At 51.3% G+C, this 21,773-nt stretch overlaps 1 protein-coding gene across 2 annotated transcripts; it reads right to left on the reverse strand.

The window, feature by feature from the left end:
- Positions 1-1,419: 1,419 nt before the first annotated feature.
- Positions 1,420-19,998, reverse strand: LOC140404655 (monocarboxylate transporter 13-like). Of its 2 annotated transcripts, none has more exons than XM_072493270.1 (5): positions 19,802-19,998; positions 11,510-11,732; positions 7,577-7,720; positions 5,543-6,331; positions 1,420-4,325 (listed from the first exon to the last, which is right to left on the reverse strand). In XM_072493270.1, the coding sequence occupies exons 2-5, from the start codon at positions 11,712-11,714 to the stop codon at positions 4,051-4,053; spliced, it is 1,413 nt and encodes a 470-aa protein (XP_072349371.1). In that variant the 5' UTR covers positions 11,715-11,732; positions 19,802-19,998; the 3' UTR covers positions 1,420-4,050. The 2 variants fall into 2 exon arrangements, with proteins under 2 accessions (XP_072349371.1, XP_072349372.1); XM_072493271.1 differs by lacking the exon at positions 19,802-19,998 and adding an exon at positions 13,317-14,571.
- Between the last annotated feature and the right edge of the window lie 1,775 nt (positions 19,999-21,773).

The following is a 21,773-nucleotide window of genomic DNA, read 5'->3' on the forward strand; positions in this document are numbered from 1 at the left end:
GCAGAGAGAACAGCAGTACACCTGCTTGGTCTGGCTTCAGCTCCAACACTGAAAACGAAACTAAAACACACCCTGAAGCAAACAGCCCTAAACAAAAGTAAAAAGCTGACAGTCAGCCCAGCTCCACCCACTCTCTGACATCACTGATAAACACCCATTTCTTAAAGGTACATTTCTTAAACACCCATTTCTTAAAGGTACCCTCACATGACAGGTGAGTGAGGGGAGAGAGGTGGCAGGATGATGTACCTGGACAGGTGAGTGAGGGAGAGAGGGGGCAGGATGATGTACCTGGACAGGTGAGTGAGGGGAGAGAGGGGGCAGGATGATGTACCCGGACAGGTGAGTTAGGGGGAGGATGATGTATCTGGACAGGGAGTGAGGGGAGAGAGGGAGCAGAGTGATGTACCTGGACAGGTGAGTGAGGGGAGAGAGGGGGCAGGATGATGTACCCGGACAGGTGAGTTAGGGGGAGGATGATGTATCTGGACAGGGAGTGAGGGGAGAGAGGGAGCAGAGTGATGTACCTGGACAGGTGAGTGAGGGGAGAGAGGGGGCAGGATGATGTACCTGGACAGGGGAGTGAGGGGGCAGGGTGATGTACCTGGAAGAGTGAGTGAGGGGAGAGTAGGAGCAGGATGATGTACCTGGACAGGTGAGTGAGGGGAGAGAGGGAGAAGGATGATGTACCTGTACAGGTGAGTAAGGGGGTAGGGTGATGTACCTGGAAGAGTGAGTGAGGGGAGAGTAGGAGCAGGATGATGTACCTGGACAGGGGAGTGAGGGGGGAGGGGCAGGATGATGTACCTGGACAGGTGAGTGAGGGGGGAGAGAGGGTGCATGATGATGTACCTGGACAGGTGAGTGAGGGGGGAGAGGGGGCAGGATGGTGTACCTGGACAGGTGAGTGAGGGGGGAGAGGGTGCAGGATGATGTACCTGGACAGGTGAGTGAGGGGGGAGAGGGGGCAGGATGATGTACCTGGACAGGTGAGTGAGGGGAGAGAGGGGGCAGGATGATGTACCTGGACAGGTGAGTGAGGGGGGAGAGAGGGGGCAGGATGATGTACCTGGACAGGTAAGCGAGGGGGAAGAAGGGGCAGGATGATGTACCTGGACAGGTGAGTGAGGGGAGAGAGGGGACAGGATGATGTATCTGGACAGGGAGTGAGGGGAGAGGGGGCAGGATGATGTACCTGGACAGGTGAGTGAGGGGGGAGAGAGGGGGCAGGATGATGTACCTGGACAGGTAAGCGAGGGGGAAGAAGGGGCAGGATGATGTACCTGGACAGGTGAGTGAGGGGAGAGAGTGGGCAGGATGATGTACTTGGACAGGTGAGTTAGGGGGAAGAGGGGCAGGATGATGAAAAATGAAATGAAAATGAAAATTGAAATGAAATGAAATCAAATGAAAATCGCTTATTGTCACAAGTAGGCTTCAATGAAGTTACTGTGAAAAGCCCCTAGTCGCCACATTCCGACGCCTGTTCGGGGAGGCTGGTACAGGAATTGAACCGTGCTGCTGGCCTGCCTTGGTCTGCTTTAAAAGCCAGCGATTTAGCCCAGTGTGCTAAACCAGCCCCATTGGACAGGTGAGTGAGGGGGTGAGATGGGAAGGCCGTTTTCGCTGATAAATGGTGATACTGCACAAAGTAAATCTCCACTACAATTCAATCTCTTCTGATATTGTTCAATATTCCCACTTTATGAAACTATATCCAGGGCAGCACGGTGGCGCAGTGTTTAGCACTGCTGCCTCACGGCCCCAAGGACCCGGGTTCGATCCCGGCTCTGGGTCACTGTCCGTGTGGAGTTTGCACATTCTCCCCGTGTCTGCGTGGGTCTCACCCCCACAACCCAAAGATATGCTGGGTAGGTGGATTGGCCATGTGAAATTGCCCCTAAATTTAAAAAGAAAAAAACCAATAGGGTTCTTTAAATTTATTTTAAAAATGAAATTATCTCCAGGTACAGCCCATCCAGTTACTGAGCATCTGTCTCAGGCTCAAAGGCCAGCACCTGTAGTAGCAGCGATCCACCAGCAGAGAGTGGTAGTGTACCACTTCACTCACAAGACGGTGGGACAGGTTTGAGGAGGGAGAAGAGGATTTGACCCTTTTCTTCATTCAATCATTCACCCAGAGACAACTGATCAGCTGGGGGGTGGTGTGAGACACAGAATGATGGGGTGGGGGGTAAAGAGGGGAGATTAAAACCTGAATATGGATTGAGTAGCTTCTGCCGAGCCGGCCCTCACGGGGACTGGTATCTCTGGCTGGCAACACCCACTTCCACAAAAAGGTGCATTGGACAAAACAATCATCTCACCCAACATTGCGGACACCTTGGGACAAGGCCCAGCCTCTGAAAAGAATGGGACAGAGAGGAGAGATCGCCTGGAAATATATTTAATACAATTCAAACAGACAAATCAACTCAGCCCTTGTCCACTCATTGAGATTTCAGCCAAGCTCCCTGACACAGGAACTGAACCGCCCACAATTGAGGCTGATGTTGCGGAGGTGGGTCTGGAACTCTGTGTTGTGAGGGTAGTAATGTCCCCACCCCTCCTGTCTGGGTGTCTGTATCAGTCAATGTCCCATTCTCCAATCATTCATCTCTCGCCATCTCATTGGCCCCCCTCGTTTCCATGACAGTGGGGCTGAACACGGAGCAGAAGAACGAGGAGCAGGAATTGGCCATTGGGCTCCTCGAATCTGCTGCGCCATTCAATACGATCAAGGCTGATTTCCTCTTCACCTCAATGCCCGTTCTCCATAATCCTTCAGCCCATTACTAATTTCGTTCTGCATTGTCCCACAACAGGAAGCATCCGCTCCACGTCTACTTTGTTCGTACCTTTTCTCATCTTATATACCAGGTGGGAATGTAACACTGCCCAATGAACTAATCTTTCCGATTGGTCCAATGTCTTTCATTGACTCGGGGGGAGCGGGGGTCTATTGACCAATGAACTAGCAGATATTACAAGGGTCCGACCAATGGAGCCCATGGCAGCTCAAATCTGAATGAGGTGTTTGGGCTGGAAGTGGATGTGAAACAAGAAGGCAGAGGGCGATACTGAGGCCAATGATCTTTTAACGGGTCAATGTTACTCGAACGCAATAAAGTCTGGAGCAGGAGGTTCTAGGAGCAGGCTGGCTCTTCCAAGTTTCTTTTCAAATTTAATTGAGTAGCTCCCGCTATTTTAGCTTCTCTCTCCATCTCTCCCGGCCTTCTGGATCCCGCTGTGTGTCTGCCGATTTACCCGCCGGCAGTTTTAAATGGGGCAGCACGGTAGCATTGTGGATAGCACAATTGCTTCACAGCTCCAGGGTCCCAGGTTCGATTCCGGCTTGGGTCGCTGTCTGTGCGGAGTCTGCACGTTCTCCCCGTGTGTGCGTGGGTTTCCTCCGGGTGCTCCGGTTTCCTCCCACAGTCCAAAGATGCGCAGGTTAGGTGGATTGGCCATGATAAATTGCCCTTAGTGTTGGGTGGGGTTACTGGGTTATGGGAATAGGGTGGAGGTGTTGACCTTGGGTAGGGTGCTCTTTCCAAGAGCCGGTGCAGACTCGATGGGCCGAATGGCTTCCTTCTGCGCTGTAAATTCTATGATGATCTATGAGATCGTTTTCTCCAGCGGAATTATTCAGAGGACAGAGAATCCAGGCGATGGGAAGAGGAACGCGAGGCGGCGGGAGAAAGGATGGTTTTGGACCCTCCGGTTTGCGAGCTGGAAGGGAATCTGAGAGGCTGATGGGATTGGAATGTCTCTTTCAAAAAGGGGTTTGGAGGAACGGGTGTTGGGGGGGGGGGGGCAGGAATTGACAGGACTTTGGTGAAAGAGCAGGACTGTGTCTGATTGGATAACTTCAGCAAAGGGCCAGCAGAGAGAGAGTGGGCAGAGTGGTCTCCTGCACTGTCTCCTGTGATCTGATGGGCAGGTGTAGGGTACCCCAGGCTGTACCGTCACCGTTCCAGCTGCACCGCGTTGAGGGACTGGATCGGACCTCAGCACCACACTGAGGAATTTCGAGAGGAACCGCCGCATCTAAAAGTTACTCTCCAAAGTCTCCGCCACGGTCCAGGACAACCTCCTTCCCAAATCGGCATCGGATATTGTCTCTTCCTTCTGGAGAACAGGGCCCTCCTCTTCCAGTTCCTCCCTGTTCCTCCCAGCAGGACCGGCCATCTCCTGCTCGGCGAGGGCGCCTGTGCGGACAAAAAATCTCGGAATGAAGAAGAGAACGAGCGATCCGGCGAAGATGAAGCCGCTCGCAGTCAGAAAGGAAAGGACGAAGTTTCCTGTCCGGTCCCGCAGAAACCCTGAGTGGAGAGAGAGATGAAACAGTTGTTTCTACAAAACTGACTTCACTCCTAATTTACTAAATCCATTCCTTATGAATTTTATAATCAGAATCCTGAATGCAACATTTACCATTTCAGTCACCCTGTCAGAATAAAACATGAAGGACAGGTACAGCACGGGGTTAGATACAGAGTAAAGCTCCCTCTACACTGTCCCCATCAAACACTCCCAGGACAGGTACAGCACGGGGTTAGTTACAGAGTAAAGCTCCCTCTACACTGTCCCCATCAAACATTCCCAGGACAGGTACAGCGCTGGGTTAGATACAGATTAAAGCTCCCTCTACACTGTCCCCATCAAACACTCCCAGGACAGGTACAGCACGAGGTTAGATACAGATTAAAGCTCCCTCTACACTGTCCCCATCAAACACTCCCAGGACAGGTACAGCGCTGGGTTAGATACAGATTAAAGCTCCCTCTACACTGTCCCCATCTAACACTCCCAGGACAGGTACAGCGCTGGGTTAGATACAGATTAAAGCTCCCTCTACACTGTCCCCATCAAACACTCCCAGGGCAGGTACAGCACGGGGTTAGATACAGATTAAAGCCCCCTCTACACTGTCCCCATCAAACACTCCCAGGACAGGTACAGCACGGGGTTAGATACAGAGTAAAGCTCCCTCTACACTGTCCCCATCAAACACTCCCAGGACAGAGTTAGTGGCGGAGCTCAGGTGTCACATGAAACCAAAGATGTTTTCTGTATTGAGTCTGACCCTGAGTCTAGACACTTCTCGCTGTTTAATAATAATCGCTTATTGTCACAAGTAGGCTTCAATGAAGTTACTCTGAAACGACCCTAGTCGCCACATTCCGCGCCTGTTCGGGGAGGCTGGTACGGGAATTGAATCTGCGCTGCTGACCTTAGTTCTGCATTACAAGCCAAATGTTTAGCCCACTGTGCTAAACCAGCCCCTAAGTTTAGTTATCAGGAGTGGGAATCCTGGCTGATTTCCATTTTCCTCATGGAGGGGAGGTGTTGTATTGTCACCCCAACACCCACACTTTTCCATCACTTTTCCTAATTTCCCGTGTCTACCTAAACTGGTGTGCAATTCTCCCATCAACAGTTACAATTTTTACTATCAACATTGTTACTATCGCATAGTTCCGTCAATATTTTACCCACAGCAATTATATGTCATCCAGAGGGTGTTGAGCTGCATTACCTGAGAGGGGAGGGCCAAATAGTCCGCCAATACTCATCAACATCAGATAGAGCCCTGATGCATTGAGAATGCGCCCAATCCCGACGATATCTGACAGGGTGGCAAAGAAGAGGGTGGGCAAGCCTCCAGCGCCCAGGCCATAGAGGAGACTAAGTCCCACGAGACTGGAATACGAGTTTCCCGTGGGAATTAGCAGGAGGCTGACTCCGGTGAGAACACCCCAGAGGAATAGCATGTGGATTTTCCGAATCAACCCGAGGTCAGCAACCCAGCCGGAAAAGAGCCGGGCCACGGTGTCCGAGATGGCAGTGACCGACATCAGGAAGGCCGCCTCGTAATCGCTCAGTCCAAGGTCCTTCCCATGAGCCACCAGGTGGATGTGGGGGACAAAGAAGCCCATAGCTATCAGACCCGCTGAGAAGCTGTACGCCATGAACCCACGGTGCAGGAAAAGGGTCAAGTCGAAGGCAGAGGTCACTTTACCCCAACACGCAGTTCTTTTCGCCCCATCGTCGGGAAGCGCCCCCGGGGTAGCGGGAAGGTCCTCGGTGAGCGTGATGGGTCTGAGCAGGGCCGCACAGACACAGAGGTTCAGCATCATGGCGGACAGGATCTGGAGGGCCCCGCGCCAACCATACCCATCGATCAGGAGCTGAAACAGCGGAGAGAAGAAGAAAGACGCGACTCCCACTCCAGTAAAGGCCAAACCGGTCGCCAGGGCTCTGCGCCTCTTGAAGTACTTGGCGATCATGGATACTGTGGGGCTGAAGACTAAGGCCCAGCCGAAACCTGGAGAGCAAAACAGGAGACTATGAGGGCCATCTTCTCCAATCGGTGTGCCTTTTATAGCTGGTGTACTATGTTATATAGCTTAAAGCACGTGTCATCAAAGATTAGATACAATCTAACTGCACCGATCCTTTGGGTGTTGGGGGCGGGGGGAGAGATTGGATTGGATTTGTTTATTGTCACGTGTACCGAGGTACAGAGAAAAGTATTTTTCTGCGAGCAGCTCAAACAGATCATTTAGTACATGTGTCATGTGAGAATACCTTTAAGAAATGGGTGTTTATAAATGGGTGTGTATATAAATACCTGTAGTGAAAGTACCTTTAAGAAATAGGTGTTTATAAATGGGTGTGTATATAAATATCTGTAGTGAGAGTACCTTTAAGAAATGGGTGTTTATTACTGCAGTGATGTTAGAGAGTGGGTGGAGCTGGGCTGTCTGTCAGCTTTTTACTTTCGTTTATGAGCAGGCCGCAGGGTGTGTTTTAGTTTTGTTTTCAGAGCTGGATAGCTGCAGTCACAGCCAGAAGGTGTATGAATCTCTCTCTGTAATCTAAAGACTGTAAATCGATCCTGGTGATTTAAAACTAATAACAGCAGTGACTTTAACCTGATGTGCTTCTGGTAAACGGTGTTTGAAGTCTTTTGGATGTTAAAAAGGAAAACTTAAAGGCTTACTTAGTGTTGTAGTCTTTGGGGGTTGTATTTGAATTGATGGTTGCTAAGATGTTCACTGTATGTTTTAAAAAGGTTAACTTGAGCTCAGAGAATAAACATTGTTTTGCTTTAAAAAATACTTTTCAATTTCTGCTGTACCACACCTGTAGAGTGGGCCGTGTGCTCCCCATACCACAATCTATCAACAGTTGTGGGTCAGGGGAACTCCATGATACACTTTGGGGTTCTCTAAACCCTGGCCCATAACACATGAAAAGAAAATACATAATAGGGCAACACAAGGTATCTTTGTCTTCTCTCCCTCTCTCGGCGACTCCCTGGGTAAACTCACCAGATTCCAGTCGCTCGGAGAGACACAGGTTTGACAAAGAGATAGTTACTGTCGGTGGAACTTGGGAAATGGAGTTCAATGCCCAGGTGAAGCAGAGGGTGGGTGGGGGGTCTTTCCTCATCACTCTCTCCCACTTTAGTTCCACCTCCAGTTGACTAGTGATGAACACCAATAACCCTGCAGAATCGGCCCAGTTTGTAAGGAAGGGAACCTTATTTTCTACACATTGAACTGACCTGTCAGGAGTCCGGCGGAGAGGTACAAATGCAGTAGGCTCTGTCCGAACGAGGCTGTGAGCATCCCCAAGCACGCTAAAACCCCACCCACCATGACCACAGGGCGAGCTCCATAACGTGCCCCAAATATACTTCCCAGTGGACCTGGAAATACAGAATAATGTGATTAGTCAGATTCTCAGTGACTCCGCGTCTGAAAGCAGCACGGAGAGAGGAGGGGATTGGCTGTGTCCCAACCTTTGTTTAACCGTAGCCCACCCTAGGCCAGTATTCCGAGGCCACAGCAAAGCCTTTCCTCGCTAACCTAGGTTGTCTCCAATATCTCCAATTGAAAGTCACCATCTCTCTATCGAAATCCTTCACTCCTCCCCATTGAACATTGAGCAGCTCCGTCCGCCCCCATCAAACTCTCTATTCCCCTGACTGTGGCCATTTAGTCATCGCCGCCTTCTTCACCAAACCTTTAGTGTTCCTGTCTGGGTTCACAGCCCAGAATTCCCACTCTCCTCCTCTCCTCCCAGTTCTCCAACTTTAAGATCTTCCTCAAAACAAAATCTTTCTTGACCAAGATTTTGCCCACCTCTCTTCCTATCTCTCCCTTTGCCTCGACCATTCATCGTGATTCTGCCTGTTTGAAGCTTTGCTCTCTCTCAGAGCTGCTTTCTAACTGCAGGATGTTGTTACTATCCCAGATTCAATCCCAGATTACTGCTCAGTTAGCTGATTCCAATCAGGGCTGCAGTAGACTTGCCCTATTGGAGTCTCAGAACCTCCGAGAGAGATCTCGCTCCTCCAATCCCAGGTTCCCAATTTTAATTGCTTCCCAATGGGCAGCCGAACCTTCAGATTCCTTGTTCCTAAGCTCTGGAATTCCTCATCCAAAGCTCTTTGCGTTTTTACCATGCCTCCTCCTTTAAGACACTCTTCAATGCTTACCTCATTGGCTTAACTTGAGATCACCTGTTCCAATATCTCCATTATTATTGGCCCAATGTCAATTTTTGTTTGACCAATCAGTGTAACTACATATTTTTAGTATGTATATTTAGATATCCTCATGGTATTTAACATTCTTTAAAAACTGGGCAAAGACCCTTGTAAAATGGTTTAATCTATGGAGGTCCTCGACCCCAAACGAAAGGAGGTAACGGCAGTATCATCAAAACCTGCAACTCGTTATCTCTGTAGTGACCCTAACCCTTGGGGGCTGAAGAGACTAAATTCAAAGAGAATTATACCAAGATCATTTGCGTTTCTGAACTTAGGCTGGTCAACTGGCATCAACTCATCTGCTAGGAAAAGAGCCCTGCAAACTTCCTTTCAATTCTTAACAGTTGGGACATTTAACAATCTTTAGGACCCAGATGAGGAAATATACGTCCTTCGACAAAGGTAGTGTGGCAGGATGGGAGTCATGTGATATTGAACCTCACGCTGGTGGAACCAATTACACTGCCTTGCTGGCAAACCCAATCTGCCATTGTATCCACAACGAGCTACAGCACAGAAAAGAAGTTCTGAGGTTCCACTCTCTGGCCACATCCATACTGTTTCTACCGGAACTCCTGCACTATCGACTAGAAGACTGATTCATCTCCATGTCCCTATCTCATCGTGCGAAGTGAACTGTACCTGAAAAATGAATTATCCAGCATCAGTTTTCAACCTGCTGACCTCTGTGATGGAATACCTCATTGGATTTTGATTGTGGACGCTGCAACCCATGTGGGAAACTATAATTATTTTGTCTATGGTCTCTGCACTCCAAATATTTATTTTCTTTACCCCTCTTCTACTTCTACGAGTGCGCAGGGGGCTACGTTGCAACCCCTCCTCCCACGGAATGAATGTGTATAAATAAACTAACCCTTTGAGTTCATCCTATCTTGAGTTTGCTATGAGATTATTAATAGAAAATTGGATCCCATCAAAACCGAGGGTTTGGGAACTGGGCCATAACTTCTAAGGAGGAGAAATTGGGGCTGAACAAATTCACCCTTCATTCAGTCCATCGCCCAGTTCCTATGAAATGCCTTGGGACATTCCATGATGTGGAAAGGCGATACATATACGCAAGTTGCTGCACCACTGCTGGTCTGGGGAAACAAGTCTGCCTCTTCTCATTGCCGGTGACGGCACGGCGGCACAGTGGTTAGCACTGTCGCCTCACAGCGCCAGGGACCCGGGTTCAATTCCAGCCCCATGTGACAGTCTGTGTGGAGTTTGCACGTTCTCCGTGTCTGTGTGGGTTTTCTCCCACAGTCCAAAGATGTGCGGGTTAGGTGGGGTTATGGGGTTACAGGGATGGGGTGGGGAGAGTGGGCCTAGGTAGGATGCTCTTTCGGAGAGTCGGTGCAGACTCAATGGGACGAATGACCTCCTTCTGCTCTGTAGGGATTCTATGGTCCCATTTCCCAGCAATCGCTCTATGGTGACTTTCGGAAGGCTGGTCAATGCTGGAGGACCTCACTTACCAATATAAACGTTTCCTGCGCTAATATTGACTTTTCAACAGGAATTATTGGACAGTAATCAAGTGCCAGGAGCCCCAAATGATTCACCTCTCCTCTCTATTCCTGAGGCACTGAGGCCAATTGTACTATTTCCCACCATCAGCTGGGCTGCGCTCTGGGAAGTTAGCAATCTGTGTACCTCAGTGTGCATTGCACAGCGACGTTACCCACTGAGATCGCCCCACAACGAGAAATTGGTTGGTTCAGACATCAGCTTCAAACACAAGGTCTCGAGGGGAACAAAGAACAAAGAAAATTACAGCACAGGAACAGGCCCTTCGGCCCTCCCAGCCTGCGCCGATCCAGATCCTTTATCTAAACCTGTCTTCTATTTTCCAAGGATCTACTTCCCTCTGTTCCCCGCCCGTTCATATATCTGTCTAGATGCATCTTAAATGATGCTATCGTGCCCGCCTCTACCACCTCCGCTGGCAAAGCGTTCCAGGTACCCACCACCCTCTGCATAAAAAACTTTCCACGCACATCTCCCTTAAACTTTCCCCCTCTCACCTTGAAATCGTGACCCCCTGTAATTGACACCCCCACTCTTGGAAAAAGCTTGTTGCTATCCACCCTGTCCATACCTCTCATAATTTTGTAGATCTCAATCAGGTCCCCCTTCAACCTCTGTCTTTCCAATGAAAACAATCCTAATCTACTCAACCTTTCTCCATAGCTAGCACCCTCCATACCAGGCAACATCCTGGTGAACCTCCTCTGCACCCTCTCTAAAGCATCCACATCCTTCTGGTAATGTGGCGACCAGAACTGCACGCAGTATTCCAAATGTGGCCTAACCAAAGTCTTATACAACTGTAACATGACCTGCTGACTCTTGTACTCAATACCCTGTCCGATGAAGGCAAGCATGCTGTATGCCTACTTGACCGCTCTATCGACCTGCGTTGCCACCTTCAGGGTACAATGGACCTGAACTCCCAGATCTCTCTGTACATCAATTTTCCCCAGGACTCTTTCATTGACCGTATAGTCCGCTCTTGAATTAGTTCTTCCAAAATGCATCACCTCGCATTTGCCTGGGTTGAACTCCATCTGCCATTTCTCTGCCCAACTCTCCAATCTATCTATATTTTGCTGTATTCTCTGACAGTCCTCCTCGCTATCTGCAACTCCACCAATCTTAGTATCATCTGCAAACTTGCTAATCAGACCACCTATACCTTCGTCCAGATCATTTATGTATATCACAAACAACAGTGGTCCGAGCATGGATCCCTGTGGAACACCACTAGTCACCTTTCTCCATTTTGAGACATTCCCTTCCACCACTACTCTCTGTCTCCTGTTGCCCAGCCAGTTCTTTATCCATCTAGCTGAACCCCATACAACTTCACTTTTTCCATCAACCTACCATTGGAAACTTTATCAAACGCCTCGGAGGGGCCGAGGGAATGCTTACTTGCAAACTGTTGTGTGGCCACCGCGATTGAACTGATCCAAGAAACCCGGTTGGCCGACTCGTCAAAGTGTTGAATGAAGGGGCCGAAGAAGACTCCGAAAGAACGGACAATTCCGAATGTCAAGCAACTCTTCAGGAATCCCGCCAGAACCACCATCCATCCCCAGCTCCCATCTGGCGGCTCCCGGCCGATGGGCTTCGGCATTCCGGATCGGCAGGAGATCTGTGGTAGGAAACAAGACGGTGGGAGAGTTGACATGGAGGCACTTTGACTTTTATCGTGGCCTCGGCGTGGAAAGCCCCGTCTCAGCTCAGCGCAGGAAGACTACTCGTGGATCAGGACGCCATTTTCAAAGGCAGCTCCGATCTTTCACCCGGGGACTCCGGGATAAGGTGTTGTCGAGAACAGGAGTAGGAGAGGGAAAGGTCTCCGAGATCTATAAGGAGCTGATGGAGCGGGAGGGAGCCCCGATAGGGGAGGCGATGAGAAAGCGGGGGAAAGAGCTGGGTGGGGTGTCGGAGGCCGGATTGTGGAAGGAGGCCCCGAGGAGAGTTAACGAACTCTCGTCGTGTGCCAGGCTCAGCCTGATACAATTTAAGGTGGTCCACAGGGCTCACATGACTGTGGCCCGGATGAGCAGGTTCTTTGAGGGGGTGGAGGATAGGTGGGTGCTGTGGGTGGTGGTGGTGGTGGTGGTGGGGGCGGGAGTCCTGCAAATCATGCCCATGTGCTTTGGCATTTCGGAGACTGAGGGGTTTCTGGCAGGGGTTCGCTGACGTCATGTCAGAGGCCTTACACGGGAGGGTGGTGCCGAGTACAGAAGTGGCGATCTTCAGTGTGTTGGAAGACCCGGGAGCCCAGGGGGCGAGAGAGGCCGACGTCCTGGCCTTTGCCTCCCTGGCGGCTGATTTGTTATGTTGTAGGTGTAACATAAGCGGCTTCCTTGTGGTGCACTTGACAAAGGAAGGTTCAGGCGTGGAGATAACTTCGACACGTTTATTAAACTATTTACACTTCTATTACTCGGGTTCGCCACTACTGTTAATCCTTCTATAGCTACCCAGACTGACTAACCAGTCTGCTACAATCCACGTGGTGGGTGTAATATTGTAACCCTGTGTCTGTACTCACTGACTGTCTCCACTGGAAGGAGGCAGATCATGTGTGTGGTGTCCTTTATATATGGGTTGGTGTAATGCCCTCCTGTGGTGGTGTCACCTCTGTGTGTATCGTGAGTGTCCATTGGTCGCGTCCTATCTAACTGATCTACTGGTTGAGTGTGTATGTGTGATGTCTCTGGTGCTCCATCTAGTGTCTAGCTAGCCTACATGCATTTACATTGATGCACATCTCCACAGCGGCCTGGAAACGGATCTTACCAGGGTGTAGGGACTGGGAGACCCGAAGTCGGGAGTGTGGGTTAGCAACATGGCGGGGTTTCGCAGACTCCAGAAAATTAAATTCGCCTTGAGGGGTTCATTGCAGGAGTTTGCTCGGAGGCGGCTTGGCGTTCTCAGACTTCTGTATCTCCTGCCCGATGGAAGAAGTTGGAAGAGTGAATAAGTCGGGTGGGAGGAGTCTTTGATTATGCTGCCCGCTTTCCCCAGGCAGCGGGCGGTGTAGATGGAGTCTATGGATGGGAGGCAAGTTTGTGTGATGGACTGGGCTATGTTCACGACTCTCTGAAGTTTCTTGCGGTCCTGGGCTGAGCAGTTGCCATACCAGGCTGTGATGCAGCCCGATAGGCTGCTTTCTATGGTGCATCTGTAAAAGTTAGTCAGAGTCAATGTGGACATGCCAAATTACCTTAGTTTCCTGAGGAAGTATAGGCGCTGTTGTGCTTTCTTGGTGGTAGCGTCGACGTGGGTGGACCAGGACAGATTGTTGGTGATGTGCACACCGAGGAATTTGAAACTGCTAACCATCTCCACCTCGGCCCCGTTGATGCAGACAGGGGTGTGTACAGTACTTTGCTTCCTGAAGTCAATGACCAGCTCTTTAGTTTTGCTGGCATTGAGGGAGAGATTGTTGTCGCTGCACCACTCCACTAGGTTCTCTATCCCTCCTGTATTCGGACTCGTCGTTGTTTGGGCCACGGTGAGTATTTGGGAGTAATCGGAGGAAAAACAAACATTAGTCTTCTAAGTTACCCGGTGTAGAGACAAGCATAAATCTCTCTCTCTCTCTCTCTCTCTCGCTGGAGGCAAGTTGTTTGGCGAGGACAGACAGAGAGCACGCAGGAAGAAACAGGATAGACTCTCCTTCAGAGAAAAGTAGACAATTTTCTTTCCCTGGGAACAAGCCAAATCATGTCTCCAACAGAATCCAAACCGGCAAGGAGAGTTACCACAATCATCGAAATTAACTGCCACAACATCAACACCTCACGAACAAGCCAAGGACTTTTTGTATATTCTTTTTACTGTCTATCTGCGCGCTTAACTTGATCGGAGTGTGCATGTTGTGTCTTTTATTCTTTTTCCTCAGGTATCTTACTTTTACTTTGACTGATGTGATTGCGACCACAACCCCACATTCCGCCCCCCTGCACCCCGATATTCTTTCAGCCTCTTTGTTCCAGCCCTGCCTTTCAGGAAGAGAGTTCTATAGAATCCCATTGCCCGTGGTGATTGGGGAGTCGCCGCGGAACACGCAGCTGAGGGGCCGGAGCATCCGGCCCCTCCCACCCTGAAGTCTTTGGCCGTGGCTGCCCATTAATCACAGTCACTAGGTTTGTAAACATAAATACGATTATTGTTTATTTCTAACAAGGACCATCATGAGAGGGGCAGTAAATACAACTGATTAACTATTGGCGAACACCATTCTCACTTCAACTTGCCCCCACCCTCTACACACACAAGACAGAGAAACACAGACGGATGGAAGGGGTAAACATCCTAATCGGATTGAAGAAAGTCTTTGTTTCAGGAGGTGTTTCTTTCAGTACACCTCCATTCATAGCGAGCTTGTAGATTGAAGTCTTTGGTTTTCAGACTGTAATGATCTTCTTTGCAGATTCATTAATTCAGGTTTTCTGTAGTTTAAAAAATGCAGGACTCGCAACGTTCCCGGAGAGGGATCTTACTTCACACAAACTTTGCTTTTAGTTTGTGTCGTGACGCCGGCCGTGCGCACACCCGACCCGCCATCCGCAACCCCACAGGCCTCCGCCTGGCCACCCCCCACCAGTCCCCCCTGCCCTTGCAGAAGCCGCCCCCCCGAAGCCCCCCCCCCCCACGGCCAGCAGCCCTGATCGCGGCCGAGTGTGACGGCGCTGGACACAGTCTGCAGCCGCCAGGCCAGGTTCACGATTTGTGTGACTACACGTGTCCCGCGCCGTCGGGAACTCGGCCCATCGGGGGCGGAGCCTCATGGGTGCACTGGCCACTGAGGAGTCAACGGCACTGCGACTGCGCGTGACGCGCATCACGAAGACGCCATTTTGGAGGGGACGGAGAAACGCAAACCGCCGTCAAACTGGTGCGGGCCCCGATTCCCGTGTCGGAACCGATTCTCCACCCGATCGCCGATTACAATTTCAGCATCGGGCAACGGAGAATCCCGCCCATGGGCCTTGCATCCTTATTTGCATTGGCACAATTGACAAATCCATACTTCAAGAAATCATCTTTATACTGCTTTGTTCTCAAATTAAGTTTCTTCCTCGCAGGATGTTAACCAGAGGCCCTGGAGCTCTGTACAAAGCTAACAATAGCACTGCTCTGTCCTGCCCTGGACTCTCCTGAGCACCTCTCTCCAGCAGATTCTGGTGTGAGATCCTGCCCAGTAGGTACACTGCCAATTTGAGTCTCTGTCCGTCTCTGTCCGTCTCTTACTTTTAAAAAAGCGATCCCTCTTCAATGTCCTCTTGCCAGCGGCTAGAAAATGGAAGCATCATTGCTCCGTGATTTGGCGCCAAAAGCACGTACATTGAGGGTTCTTGACATCAAGTGTACGTGGAGGGCACGTGACCTGCTCACTGCTGCCGCTTCTGGCTGAACGACTGCACAGAGCCGCAATTCATTTCATTTTATGGGCTGTAGCGACTGCCATTCTCAATTTAAAAGTGGCCGTTAAGTGCTTTTCCTGCGATTGAGACCACCCCAGGAATGCTGCAGTGCAGAAGAAGCCTTCGGCCTATCAGCCCATCGAGTCTGCACTGACCCATGCAAGGCACTGACCTGCCTACCTAATCCCTCTTGCCAGCACTTGGCTCATAGCCTCGAATGTTATGTTGTGCCAAGTAATCTTTATAATAATCCTTTTTATTGTCACAAGTAGGCTTACATTAACTCTGCAACGAAGTTACTGTGAAAGTCCCCTAGTCGCCACACTCTGGCGCCTGTTCGGGTACACAGAGGGAGAATTCAGAATGTCGAATTCAACTAACAAGCACGTCTTTCGGAGCGCCCGGAGGAAACCCAGGGTCGGGTGGCAGACACGGGGAGAACATGCAGACGCCGCAGACAATCACCCGAGTCCGGAATCGAACCTGGATCCCTGGTGCTGTGAAGCAACAGTGCTAACCACTGTGCTACCATAGCCTGCACATCTTTGGACTGTGGGAGGAAACCGGAGCACCCGGAGGAAACCCACGCAGACACGGAGAGGATGAGAAAACTCCACCCTGACAGTCACCCATGCGGGAATCGAATCTGGGTCCCTGGCGCTGTGAGGCAGCAGTGCTAAACACTGTGACACGTCCTTACTTTTACATTCAAATCCTCTTGTAATAAAGGATAGCATTTCATTAGTCTTCTTAATTACTTGCTGTAACTCCATAATAGCTTTTTTGTGACTGGTACATTCACACGCCCAGATCCCTCTGCACCTCGGAATTCTGCAGTCATTCTCCATTTAAGAAACACTCTGCTTTTTAAATTCTTCCTCCCAAAGTGAAAAACTTCATATTTTCCCCATATTATGCTCCATTTTCCAGATCTTTGTCCACACACTCACACAACCTATTTATACCCAACTGTAACCTCCTCATGTCCTCTTCATAACATACCTTCCTACCTAGCTTTATGTCATCTGGGGCTGGTTTAGCACACTGGGCTAAATCGCTGGCTTTGAAATCAGACAAAGGCAGGTCACCAGCACGGTTCAATTCCCGTACCAGCCTCCCCGAACAGGCACTGGAATGTGGCGACTAGGGGCTTTTCACAATAACTTAATTTGAAGCCGACTTGTGACAATAAGTGATTTTCATTTCATTTGCGAATTTAGCTACCATGCCTTCACTCATTTACATCCTTGATATAAATTGTAAAAATTTGAGGCTCCAGCACAGATAGCTGTGGGATACCTCCCCCTGGGTGGGGACGGAGCCTCAGCCACCTGGACTCTATTAGAAACCCCCAGTGAAACAGCTGGACGTTTAAGGATAGGAACAGCTGGATTTAGAGTTTTACATTTTGCACTTGCTTCGCAAAGTGCAGGTTTGCACTGGGGTGGGGGAGGATGTTTAAATATGGTGGCACAGTGGTTAGCACTGCTGCCCCTCACAGCACCAGGGTCCCAGGTTCGATTCCGGCTTGGGTCACTGTCTGTGCGGAGTCTGCACGTTCTCCCCGTGTGTGCGTGGGTTTCCTCCAGGTGCTCCGATTTCCTCCCACAGTCCAAAGATGTGCAGGTTTGGCCGTGCTAAGTTGCCCCTTAGTGTCCAGGGATGTGCAGGGTAGGTGGGGTTACAGGAATAGGGCAGGGGAGTGGGCCTAGGTAGGGTACCCTTTCCGAGGGTCGGTGCAGACTCGATGGGCCGAATGGTCTTCCCCTTCACTGTCGGGATTCTATCCTTGCAATAAACTCGGATTAAATTATTCGAAACCAGAAGAGATCTGGGCAGAGTAGATCGAGAGGAACTGTTCTCATTGGTCAACCAGGGGTCATCGAATTCAGGTGAGAGAACCAATGGCAGCAAGAGAACATAAGGGGCGAGATTCTCCACTCCCGCGCCGGTTGGGAGAATCGCCTGGGCCGCCAAAATTTCCCAGTCCGCCGCCCTCCCGCGATTCTGCCAAGCGGCGGGAACGGACCGGTCGAGTTCCGCGGGCCGCAGGCTGGAGAATCGCCGGAGACACCCAAAATGGCGATTCTCCGGCACCCCCGCTATTCTCAGGCCCGGAAGGGCCGAGCGGCCAGGCCAAAACGGCGGGTTCCCCCCCGGCGCCGTCCACACCTGGGGCGAAATTCTCCCCCAACGGCGGGATGTCCGCCGACTGGTGCCAAAGCCGGCGCCAATCAGACGGGCATCGCGCCGGCCCAAAGGTGCGGAAGGCTCCGCATCTTTGGCGGCCTAGCCCCAACATTGAGGGGCTAGGCCGACGCCGGAGGGATTTCCGCCCCGCCAGCTGGCGGAAATGGCGTTTGTTTCCCCGCCAGCTGGTGCGGAAATGCGGCGCATACGCGGGAGCGTCAGCGGCCGCTGTCAGTTTCCCAGCGCATGCGCGGGAGCGTCAGCGGCCGCTGTCAGTTTCCCGCGCATGCGCAGTGTGGAGAGTCTCTTCCGCCTCCGCCATGGTGGAGGCGGAGGCGGAAGGGAAAGAGTGCCCCCACGGCACAGGCCCGCCCGCGGATCGGTGGGCCCCGATCGCGGGCCAGGCCACCGTGGGGGCACCCCCCGGGGTCAGATCGCCCCGCGCCCCCCCCCAGGACCCCGGAGCCCGCCCACGCCGCCTGGTCCCGCCGGTAAATACCAGGTTTGATTTACGTCGGCGGGACAGGCAATTCCTGGGCGGGACTTCGGCCCATCCGGGCCGGAGAATCCAGCGGGGGGTCCCGCCAACCGGCGCGGCTGGATTCCCGCCCCCGCCCAATCTCCGGGAGCGGAGACTTCGACGGGGGCGGGGGCGGGATTCACGGCGGCCAACGGCCATTCTCCGACCCAGCGGGGGGTCGGAGAATGACGCCCCTGGCCGCTGCCATCGGGAACAGCGCGGGAACGCTGGGGGGGGGGGGGGGGGGGGGGCCTGCGGGGGGGGGGGGGGGATCCTGCACCGGGGGGTACCTCAAATGTGGCCTGGCCCGCGATCGGTGCCCACCGATCGTCGGGCCGTCCTCTCTGAAGGAGGACCTCCTTCCGCGGCCCCGCAAGATCCGTCCGCCATCTTCCTGCGGGGCGAACTCAGAGAGGACGGCAACCACGCATGCGCGGGTGACGCCAGTTATGCGGCGCTGGCCGCATCATCTATGCGGCGCCGCGTTTACGCGGCGACAAGGCCTGGCGCGTGTTGATGACGCTGCCCCGATCCTAGCCCATTGTCGGGGCCTGATCGGTCGGGATTGGGGCCGTTTCACGCCGTCGTGAACCTCGACGGCGTTCACGACTGCGTGGGCACTTCAGCGCGTGAGTGGAGAATCCCGCCCACTATGTCGGTGCAGAATTAGGCCATTCGGCCCATCGAGTCCGCTCCGCCATTCAATGACATCATGACTGATCTGATGTGATAATCCTCAACTCCACCGTCCCGCCTTATCCCCGTGACCCTCGATCCCTTCACTGAATGAAAATCTATCTCGGTCTTGAACATACTTAGCGACCCGGCCTCTACCGCTCTCTGCGGTAAAGAATTCCACAGATTCACTCCCCTCTGAGAGAGGAAATTCCTCCTCATCTCTGTCTGAAATGGGCGACCCCCCCCTCACTCTGAGATTCTGCCCTCTGGTCCTGGACTCTCCCACAAGGGGGAACAGCCTCCGAGGAAAACTGTTCTCTCACACCGAGTGAGCAGGATCTGAGAGCGCGCCTGAGGCCGGTTCGACTGTGGTTTCCAGATGGCTACTGGATGACAATCCACTGAGAAAAGGGATGGTAGAATTTTGGGGAAATGCGGTGGGGGAGGGAGTGGCTAGAATTGGGATTAGCTGAGCCACTCTTGCAGGCGAGGCAATACTTGGTATGTGCTGGCATGCGCTTTAACCTGTACAGCTACATACTTTGGCTCAGAGCTTGCTGGAGCTGTCCATGTCACAGCTTGCCACGTTACTGATAAATCGCTGGCTGGGACATCAGTTACTGTGTAAAGCTGTCAGAAGTGATTGCGGACAACAGAACATCTTTGGGCCAGCTGAATCTCCGGGCCAACAGTTTAACACCTTAACCAATGATTTGGAAGTCACAAATACAGAGAAAAAACGAGAGTAGTCAGGAAAACCAATCCAATCAGGTTCGGAATGAGAGCGGACGATTGGTTAAGAGTGGGCAAGCTGACGGAAAGGAGGGGTAATCAAAAAAAAACAAAACATAAAAAATTTTGCATTTAGAAATATCTCGGAGTACAATTTACCACCAGCTGAACTGAATCGGTTTCAAGTTGCTCCTTTTCTGGGCAGTTGCTGTTCCGGACCAGATTTTGGACCTCACACTCCAGTCAAATTAGCAGTCCTGTGTCCAGGTCTTGCTCAACCTCCTCCCTTCTGGCCCAGCGTGGCTCCATTGTTAGCCCGGGCAGTGGACCAATCAGGATTTTAATCTGTCGATTTCCTGAAGCAGGCTGCAAAAATGCATCTAACACGCTTTGTGGTGAGTCACATTCTCCAGAAGTGCCTCAATTGCCGGTAGATTTAAATCAACTTGTTAATAGCTGCTCCCACCAGCTACTCTTTGATTGGATACCCTCCCAGAGGTGCGGTCACACGTCATTCATCCTTCATGTGATGAAAAACGGCATTAAATTGCCCCCTGGTGCCAGTCCCACTCTTTGAAAGACGTGCCCAATTAGTCCTAAGACCTACTGCACTCTTCCCAGAACTATAGACGGCTTCTTCTTATTCCGATTCCCTTCTGAAAAGTCACGAAGGAATGCATCCCTGGCACATTTGAGCTCACAACAACTTGCTGCTGAAACAAATTCTCATTTGCGAATCACCTTCAATCTGTGCCCCTATTACTGATTCTCCAGCCACAGGAAGCAATTGCCTCATTGATTTTATTGAATATTTTGAAAGCCTCCATTAAATCTCCCCTCAACCTGCTCTGCTCTCAGGAGAACTGCCCCACCTCCTCCTTGCTTCCAGGGATAAATTCAGATAATCATATCGCGGCATCAGGAAAGGTTCCTTCGAACTAAGGGAATGAAGATGCCGACACTGAGACACACTCCTTGCCAGGCCACGCCCACATCACATGAAAGAATAAATTTGACTTTTTTTAATTCATTAAAGGGATGTGGGCGTCGCTGTCTCGGGCCCAGCAATTATTTCCCATCCCTAATTGCCCCTTGAGATGGTGGTGGGTGAGCTGCTTTCTGGAACCGCTACAGCCAATGTGGTGTAGGTACACCCACTGTGCTGTTAGGGAGGGAGTTCCAGGATTTTGACCCAGCGACAGTGAAGGAACGGCCGATATATTTCCAAGTCGGGATGGTGAGTGACTCGGAGGGGGACCTCCAGGTGGTGGGGTTCCCAGGTATCTGCTGCCCTTGGCCTTCTAGATGGTAGAGGTTGTGGGTTTGGAAGGTGCTGCCTAAGGAGCCTTGGTCAGTTCCTGCTGTGCATCTTGTAGACGGTACACACGGCTGCCACTGTGCGTCGGTGGTGGAGGGAGTGAATGTTTGTGGAAGGGGGGAGCAATCAAGCGGGGCTGCTTTGTCCTGGATGGTGTCGAGCTTCTGGAGTATTTTTGACAGATGGCCCTGCAGGGGAGAGAGAAGTGTAACTTCTCCAAGGAAGGCATTCCAAGAAGAGAAATGGCAGCGAATTAAAACACTCAAATAAAAAGATGCTGGAAATCTGAAATTAAAATAGAAAATGCTGGATAAACCCAGCAGGTCTGGCAGCGTCTGTGGAGAGAGGAACAGAGTTAATGTTTCGATTCTGTCTGACTCTCCCCTAGAATTCACCATTTCGCTCTCCTGCCCACATGTCCGTCCTTGGCGTGCTGCAATGTTCCATTGAAGCCCAACGCAAACTGGAGGAACAGCACCTTGTGCTGGAGGCTAAGTGCCGATGCCGGTGTGGGAACTGTGGCATTTTACGACGGCAACATAGGGGCCGAGCCCTCACCTATCCCGTGACGAGTGACGGGCTCGCTGTGGCGCCGAGTAAAACTCCCAGCACCTTTTTCTTGACATCTTTGTCAATCTCTCCTTCAGTCTGATCTATTCACAGTCCTTCTATTCTGTTCCCTCTCCTCATCCAACACATTTCAATCTCTCTTCAGCTCTGAAGAAGAACTATACGGACTCCAAACATTTTCCCTGTTTCTCACTCCACAGATGCTGGCCGACCTGCTGAGGTTATCCAGCATTTCTGAATTTA

This window comes from Scyliorhinus torazame, chromosome 31 (assembly GCF_047496885.1).
Source record: "Scyliorhinus torazame isolate Kashiwa2021f chromosome 31, sScyTor2.1, whole genome shotgun sequence".
Taxonomy (NCBI): Eukaryota; Metazoa; Chordata; class Chondrichthyes; order Carcharhiniformes; family Scyliorhinidae; genus Scyliorhinus; species Scyliorhinus torazame.